The following is an 8,691-nucleotide window of genomic DNA, read 5'->3' on the forward strand; positions in this document are numbered from 1 at the left end:
AACATAGTCACCGCATATAGAACTAATTTATAACGTCCACCCATATATATTGCTTTCCCATCTAACAAGAAAGATTTATTCTAGTCAGAGGGGTTAATTTCGTTTTCTCTCTTTCGAAACAGAAGGGACAGTGGTTATTAAGAAACAGATGATGATGATGATCAAAACTTCTGAGTCTTTTTCAGTAAATTTATATTTATAAAAGCCTAAACTTTGTCCTAATAGGAAATGACAGCCTGTTTAAAATTCGCGGGGGTTTAGCTCAGGAAAGCAAATTACGCGAAATGACAATCAAGCCCCTCCTGGAGTCTAGAAGTAGAAGAATACGATCCGTGCATGAAACCCCACTTTTCTCGCAAATTCCGTTAGCCTCTTCAGTCTCTCTCTCCCCTTGTCCCTTGACAATCTGGTTTCTTCCAGCTGAACCCAAATTCCACGCTATACATATATCACAGACTCCTCGTGTTAAATTAGCTCTCATATTCTATCTCTGTGAAATTTCATCTCTCTCTTTTTAGTTTTTGCTCACAGAGAGAAAAGAGAGATAGGGAGAGTGAGTGAGTGAGGGTTTCGGTTTTTGATTTCGGATTTCGGTTTTCATTTTTTAGTTTTGGAGTTGTGGTGGTGATCGACAATGGCGGCGTCGAACGGGAGCGAGTACTTCGAATTGGGAATCGAGGGGACGAACGAGACGTTCGCGCGGCCGTCGAACGCCGAGTCGGTGGCGGAGGATGAGGAGGAGCTTATGTGGGCGGCGATCCGGCGGCTGCCGTCGCAGAAGCAGTCGAACACCGCCATTCTCAAGTCGGAAAAGTCTCAGACCATCGACGTCCGGAAGCTCGATCGCCACAACCGCGAGCTCGTCGTCTCCAAAGCCCTCGCCACTAACGACCAGGACAACCACCGCCTCCTCTCCGCCATCAAAGAACGCCTCGACAGGTATATCTCCTACGTCGATCACTCCCTGCTACGTCACTCTCACTACGTTCAAAATCAATCTAAGCTTGATTTTCGTCTTTGATTCATCCAAGCATTAATTAGAAGCATGATTTCGTATTCTTGTTTCCTCTTTTGTTTTCCTTGATTGAATTATTTACGGAACGCTTCATTCAATTTTGGTGAAATACGAACCTGTATGCATGGGCCGTCCAGATTGGAACCTTCTCGTATTTCTGCTATGGAATCTACGGTGTAGAATCACCTGCAGAATATCAATCAATTTATTTATTTATTTTTTGTTATCAGGCAAGAATTAGTGTTAAACAGTTATGGTTGAGTAAGGAAGAGTAGGATCATAAATTAAAATAAATATAGAGCATATTTTTGGAGTACAATTTGTGACGTCTGATTCATTTCAGTAAATAGGATCTTTCAGTTTCTGGAAGTTAAATGAATGAAGTATCATCATTTAAAGGAAATTTACTAATTAAGTAAATTCAGTGGATTCAGAGAGTAGTGTTGTTCAGGATCATAAGCTGACATTATTTTGAGATTGTAGGTATACAATAAATGAATTCTGATCACTCTTTTTGGCTTTATTGATACTTAGAATATGTGTAGAAAAATTTTTCTTCTATTTTTATTTTATTTATTTTTGATTGAAAGAGTGGCACTGGAGGTTCGAAAAGTGGAAGTGCGGTACGAGAACCTGAATATAGTAGCAGACGTTCAAACAGGGTCAAGAGCTTTGCCTACTCTCATCAACTATACTCGCGATGGTATAGAGGTACATTTATACACATAAGAGTAATGAGTTTATTGAATCAGTATTAAACAGGTTCTTAGAAAGGTTATTATTTTGATGCAGAGTATTCTAACTACTTTGAGGATTTTCAAACCCAAGAGACGGTCTTTAACAATTTTGAACAACATCAGTGGCATTATCAAACCCGGAAGGTAATGATTCGATAGGTGTTCCCTTTAATTCAGCTCACTGAAAGTGCTTCCATTATATGGAAATGAAATTACTTGACCTGCGTGTATAAAAGGAAATGGAGGCGTTGGAATTTGGAAATTAGAAAAGCAGAGGATTTGTTGTGATCATGTATTGATACTTTAAAAGACGTAGTTACCAGATATGGATAGTCCCTAGGTGCAGAAAATAATTAACTCCATATCCTATATCCCTAATTCCCTATTACGTTCACTCTTCAACTGCTCAAGTATATATAGATGCCATGTAATGCATATACAGAGTTGTTGCTATGTTAAAGAAATTCATTGGTTTCACGTGTAATGTAACCATAATATCAGCAAAGAGATACACTTTGATATGAATGTTTCTCCTTTTTCTTTCGTAGGATGACTTTGCTTTTAGGACCCCCAAGTTCTGGGAAATCCACGTTGCTCATGACTCTTGCTGGAAAACTGGATGGCAACTTAAAGGTCGGTAGTTGGTGAATATTGTTTAAAAGCATAGATATATATCACCGTGTGTGTGTGTGTGTGCGCGCGCGCGCCTGCGTGCATGTGTGTGTATTCGATACATAGCAATTGAGTCATTTTCTGCCTAATCAGGAACACGAACTTGTCATCAATGATTTCAGAATTAATAACATTTTGTTAGGTTAAGAGAAATCAATCAAAAAATGACAAACTGGAATTAAATACCAATGTGAATCCTTATAGATGCAGGGCAGACTAGCTTGCACATTCAAAAGGACTATCAGTTAGAATTATGGTCGATCAATAAAATAATTTAATGTTAATTACACTTCTCGTAAAGCCTCTTAAGAATTTGCTACTGAAAGTAACAAATTGTCATGGACTGATAGACTGCTTTTAATATATCTTTGTCTTTGGTATTTTTGAGATCATATAATTTAGAGGTGGAATAGTCTTGTGAAATTTGAGTTCAAAACAATAGTTTAGGCTAACATCGTTGACCCGTAATGCACTTAACGTTTGATGTTTTGTCTTCAGAAAAGTGGTAGCGTTACCTACAATGGCCACAGGCTTGATGAGTTCTGCATTCAAAGAACTGCTGCTTACATAAGTCAAACAGATAATCACATTGCAGAACTCACAGTAAGAGAAACCTTGGACTTTGCAGCCAGATGTCAAGGTGCAAGCGAAGGTTTTGCAGCGTATGGCAAACAGCTGGTCAAGTTAGAGAAAGAAAAAAACATAAGGCCAGATCCAGAAATTGATGCGTTCATGAAGGCATCATCTGTTGCTGGCAAACACAGTATTACAACTGATTATGTTCTCAAAGTGCTTGGTCTTGATGTTTGCTCAGAGACAATTGTTGGAAATGACATGTTAAGAGGGGTTTCGGGGGGGCAGAGAAAAAGGGTTACTACAGGTGAAATGGCAGTTGGACCAAGAAAAACCATGTTTATGGATGAAATATCTACTGGACTGGATAGTTCTACTACATACCAGATTGTTAAATGTATTGGGAATTTTGTTCATCACATGGAAGCTACAGTACTAATGGCTCTGCTTCAGCCTGCACCTGAGACATTTGAACTATTTGATGATTTAGTGCTACTAGCCGAAGGACACGTCGTTTATCAAGGCCCTCGAGCAGAAGTTTTGGAGTTCTTCGAGTCATTAGGTTTCAAATTACCACCACGAAAGGGTGCCGCAGATTTTCTTCAAGAGGTACATCAACACCAACCAGAACTTGAATACTTGAAAGTTTCTTCATTAACTGGTGCTATTTTGTGTGATCCACTCTTCTATTCCAAAGTATAAACCCTCATTTATTTCTTACAATGTAAATTCTAATACTTATAATTTAGTGAACATAGTGGAGGAACAAAACTAGTAAAACAGCCTAGCGAAGTAATTTTGATCTATAATAATTTTATTGAAGTAAGATTTCCCTGAGTGTACAGTTAGCTAACCCTTTTCACTTTATTTCCAGGTAACATCTAAAAAGGATCAAGCTCAGTACTGGGCTGATAGTTCGAAACCATATACATACCTTTCTGTTTCAGAAATTGCAGAAGCCTTCAAGAAGTCCAGGTTTGGAAAGTCTGTGGATGCCGCTCTCTCTTCCCCATATGATAGAGCTAAAAGTCTTCCTGCGGCTTTGCCAAAAACAAAATATGCAGCCTCAAAATGGGAGCTTTGTAAAGCATGCTTCTCACGAGAACTACTGTTGATCAGCAGGCATAGGTTTCTTTACACATTTAGGACCTGCCAGGTACGTGCTTTGTTTACTAACTCAAGTGCTATTGTCATTTCACATGTATAATTCTATTTCTCATATATTAATCTGTATGTGCTACTTGTTTTCAAGGTTGCCTTTGTTGGATTTGTGACATGCACAATGTTTCCTAGATGGGAAATACAGCCCACAGATGAAATAAATGGCAACCTGTACCTTTCTTGCTTGTTCTTTGGGTTGGTGCACATGATGTTCAATGGGTTCACCGAGCTTCCCCTTATGATATCTCGGCTCCCAGTCTTTTACAAGCAAAGGGACAACTATTTTCATCCTGCGTGGGCATGGTCTGGTGTTAGTTTGCTTCTGCGCATACCTTACTCTATTATTGAAGCTATCGTATGGTCCTGTGTTGTATACTACACGGTTGGCTTTGCCCCTGGTCCTGGGAGATTTTTCCGTTTCATGTTGTTGCTTTTTTCTGTGCACCAAATGGCTTTGGGTCTCTTCCGGACAATGGCATCCCTTGCACGAGATATGGTCATTGCAAATACATTTGGATCAGCTGCACTAATTGTCATATTTTGTTTTGGTGGATTCATCATTCCAAAAGGTACTTAAATCTTTTGCATGGTTAACAAATTTGTTATCATCAGGAATTTGCCTTGTTATTTTTAGTCCTTGCATCATTTGGATCACCTGCGCCTTTTCTTTTTCAGATAGCATTAAGCCATGGTGGGGATGGGCCTTTTGGGTATCGCCACTATCGTATGGACAACGCGCAATTTCTGTCAATGAATTTACTGCTGTAAGGTGGATCAAGGTATGCTCATGTCATTTTGAATGAAAGTAATTACTTCCATATTTTTTTCATCAGATGTAAATTTGTTATTTCGCGCTTTCGCAACTTTGCAGATATCTCCTTTAACCAACAGAACAATTGGTCAAAATGTTCTTCAACAACACAGCTTACCAAATGGCGATTCCTGGTATTGGATTGGAGTTGGTGCTCTGTTGGCTTATGCATTGCTTTTCAATTGCATAGTGACTCTGGCCTTGATGTACCTAAATCGTAAGTTTGAAAAGAATTTGTATGCTTGTATCTTCAATTACTGCATTCAGTTTAGAAATTAAAAATTCATTTTGATTTATGTTCAAGTCTTATTTGTATATCATATCTAACAATGTTGTTCATCACACGTTGTTCACAGCACTAAGGAAAAACCAGACGGTGCTTCCACTTGATGACACAGAAGAGAGCCCTGCTGCAGATGGTCGGTCTCTACTCCACCATCTAACTTATGTATTCATATCTATAGATACTTAAGAGCTCCAGTTGACATGTAATAACAATACTCTGGTTATGCAGGGGGTAATAAAAAGATTATGTCAAATGGAAATAGCAGCCCAAGAAGAAAAGGAATGATATTACCATTTCAGCCATTAACAATGACTTTCCACAATGTTAACTATTATGTCGACATGCCAAAGGTATCCATTCAGCTTTATTTTCTTTTAGTTTCCTTGTTTGTAACTCTTAAAGTTTATTTATCTATATATTATAGGTAACATAAACTGGAATCTTTAATATTTTTAGGAAATGAAGTCACAAGGTATACCAGAATCAAGGTTGCAGCTTTTGTCAAACGTGAGCGGAGTATTCTCACCAGGTGTTCTTACAGCTTTAGTTGGGTCTAGTGGAGCAGGAAAGACCACTTTAATGGATGTCCTTGCTGGTAGGAAAACTGGTGGATACATAGAAGGAGATATCAAGATATCTGGTTACCCGAAAGAGCAACGTACTTTTGCTAGAATAGCAGGCTATGTTGAGCAAAATGACATACATTCTCCTCAACTTACAGTGGAGGAGTCTGTAAGGTTTTCTTCTGCTCTTCGCCTTCCAAAGGAAGTCAGCGTGGAGAAAAGACTTGTGAGTTGGTGCATCCCACTAATGAGATTTAAATTGTTTTGCTTTCCTTCATTGTTCCAATTTATTTTTCACATAACGTTACCATGTTAACATTGCAGGAATTCGTTGAAGAAGTAATGAAACTTGTAGAGCTTGATACTCTAAGGCATGCTTTGGTCGGTTTGCCAGGCAGTTCAGGTTTATCAACAGAGCAAAGAAAACGCTTAACAATTGCTGTTGAGCTTGTTGCCAACCCTTCAATTATCTTCATGGATGAACCCACCTCTGGACTTGATGCAAGAGCAGCAGCCATTGTGATGAGGACTGTTCGCAATACTGTTGATACAGGAAGAACAGTGGTCTGCACTATCCATCAACCAAGTATTGACATATTTGAGGCATTTGATGAGGTACCTTAGAGGCTTAGATTAAAATCTTACAACTTGGAATATGATGTTCTGTCCACTTTTGAATATGAAGTTCATCCGAATTTTGATTTGATCTACAGCTTCTTCTAATGAAACGAGGGGGGCAAGTTATATATGGAGGAAAGCTAGGCCAGCACTCCCAGACAATGATAAACTACTTTCAGGTGAATTTTTTTTCTCTTTTGTTACCACATCAATTTCTCTGAGAGTTTGTCCTCATTATTGTTTTCTTCTGCAGGAGATTAATGGAATTACTCCGATTCCAAGTGGGTACAATCCTGCAACATGGATGCTGGAGGTAACAACACCGGCTTGTGAACAGAGAATTGGTGAAGACTTTGCTAGCCTATACAGAAAATCAGAGCAGTACAGGTACCTTAGTTTGATGTTGTTGTAATTTCTAAATGAAGTGAGCAAGATCTCTGCTGCTTCTGTCTATAGCGTTTTCTATTGTTAATAGATATTGATTCTTACAAGTATTTCTTGATGCTATCTCTTATAAAAACATCTTCACATTCTTGCTTCAGGGAGGTGGAAGAGTCTATCCAGCAGTATAGTAATCCTCCAGCCAACTCGAAAGCACTAAAGTTTGCTTCCATGTATTCACAGAACACGTCGGTTCAATTTAGGACCTGCTTATGGAAACAAAACCTTGTGTATTGGAGAAGTCCACAATATAATGCCATGAGGTTAATCTTTACTACCATTGCTGCATTGATATTCGGTTCAGCATTTTGGGATGTTGGTGCTAAAAGAGACTCAATACAATCACTGATGATGGTTATGGGAGCTCTGTATGCTGCTTGCTTGTTTCTTGGAGTCAATAATGCTTCTTCAGTTCAGCCGATTGTTTCGATTGAGAGGACAGTATTCTATCGAGAAAAAGCAGCTGGAATGTATTCTCCATTGGCTTATGCAGCAGCCCAGGTAAATCTCTTTACACTTCTGAATGATAGGATTAATTTTGCAAGTTGTATGTCTGGATAACAAGAGTATATATATATATTACATCTCTCTCTTCTTGGCCTTCTATTGTCATGCAGGGCCTTATAGAGGTGCCATACATCGCTGTACAGACAATAGTATATGGGGTGATCACATACTTCATGGTCAACTTCGAAAGGACACTGGGTAAGATTTTGAAATCTTCCATTGGAATTGAACTTTTCATTAACCATAGTATTACCCTCACTAATATTTCTTTCTTTTTTGCAGAAAAATTCTTGCTCTATATTCTTTTCATGTTCCTCACATTCACCTACTTCACCCTATATGGCATGGCGGCTGTTGGTCTCACTCCTTCACAGCACCTAGCAGCCGTCATCTCTTCTGCATTTTACTCAGTGTGGAATCTCCACTCCGGTTTCCTCATCCCTAAACCAGTTAGTAACTCATTAACTTTTACATACTACTATATTATGTTATCCGCATTGTTCTTGGCACATTTTGTCACAGCTTAAGATTTTAGGATTCAGTGTGTCCAACACTTGTACTAATCAACGGACTCAAGCAAGTTGTGTAAATATCATTTCAGAATATCCCGAAATATTGGCTTTGGTTTTACTACATCTGCCCAGTTGCATGGACACTCAGAGGTATTGTCACTTCCCAACTTGGTGATGTGGAGACCATTCTTGTTGGACCTGCTTTTAAGGGCAGCGTGAAAGAATACTTGGAGGTAAGCCTTGGCTTTGGCCCTGGGATGATTGGCGTTTCAGTAGCTGCGCTTCTCGGCTTCAATGTGCTGTTCTTCAGTATCTTCGCTTTCTCCATCAAATTTCTCAACTTCCAGAGAAGATAGACCTGGTGAAGGTTCAGTTTATATCAGTGCTTCATGACTTTCCCGGATTACGTGCAATGATCATTCTTCAAGACCCAAGTCATCAGAAAGAGGCAAAGTACTAGCATGAATGAATTTCTGAAACAACTCAAAGTTCAAGTGACAGAGACTCTTGAATTTTCCAGCCATAGACATAAGCAGTTATAGTCACTAGTATAGTAGTCGGCAACTTAAGCACAGAGTTTTACCCTTCTCTAGCAAGATTTTTTTTTTGTTGGATGTTCTATACTGCTATACAATGAGTTAATGAACTTTAGCTATGTAGCAATATAATTAATTAGTGAAGCATGGTCTAGATAATTTTGCGTATCCTGCTATGACAGTCACTATCCCTGGTAATAGATTCACACCAATTAGCATTACCTTGCATCTAATTAATGTTAAATTCATTCCAGTTTAG

General features: G+C 38.8%; 1 protein-coding gene across 5 annotated transcripts; it reads left to right on the forward strand.

The window, feature by feature from the left end:
• Positions 1-634: 634 nt before the first annotated feature.
• On the forward strand, positions 635-8,252 carry LOC126788938 (ABC transporter G family member 31). 5 transcript variants are annotated; one of them, XM_050514966.1, is made up of 20 exons: positions 635-939; positions 1,606-1,726; positions 1,808-1,896; positions 2,301-2,385; positions 2,923-3,606; positions 3,872-4,153; positions 4,250-4,727; positions 4,834-4,937; positions 5,030-5,186; positions 5,242-5,260; positions 5,315-5,378; positions 5,498-5,605; positions 5,712-6,044; positions 6,143-6,433; positions 6,532-6,615; positions 6,690-6,823; positions 6,979-7,378; positions 7,495-7,582; positions 7,667-7,833; positions 7,986-8,252. In XM_050514966.1, the coding sequence occupies exons 1-20, from the start codon at positions 635-637 to the stop codon at positions 8,250-8,252; spliced, it is 4,260 nt and encodes a 1,419-aa protein (XP_050370923.1). The 5 variants fall into 5 exon arrangements, with proteins under 5 accessions (XP_050370923.1, XP_050370922.1, XP_050370925.1 ...); XM_050514965.1 differs by lacking the exon at positions 5,242-5,260 and having other exon boundaries at positions 5,326-5,388; positions 5,484-5,605; XM_050514968.1 differs by lacking the exon at positions 5,242-5,260 and having other exon boundaries at positions 5,326-5,381.
• The last annotated feature ends 439 nt before the right edge of the window (positions 8,253-8,691 follow it).

Source organism: Argentina anserina, chromosome 3, assembly GCF_933775445.1.
Source record: "Argentina anserina chromosome 3, drPotAnse1.1, whole genome shotgun sequence".
NCBI classification, from domain to species: Eukaryota; Viridiplantae; Streptophyta; class Magnoliopsida; order Rosales; family Rosaceae; genus Argentina; species Argentina anserina.

Bases quoted from the DNA above. Each gene is read 5' to 3' on its own strand.
- LOC126788938 (XM_050514964.1), top strand. From the start codon at position 635: ATGGCGGCGTCGAACGGGAGCGAGTACTTCGAATTGGGAATCGAGGGG. The intron at 3,607-3,871 runs GTACATCAACAC...CTTTATTTCCAG, and splicing joins CCGCAGATTTTCTTCAAGAG to GTAACATCTAAAAAGGATCA. The intron at 4,728-4,833 runs GTACTTAAATCT...TTTCTTTTTCAG, and splicing joins TGGATTCATCATTCCAAAAG to ATAGCATTAAGCCATGGTGG.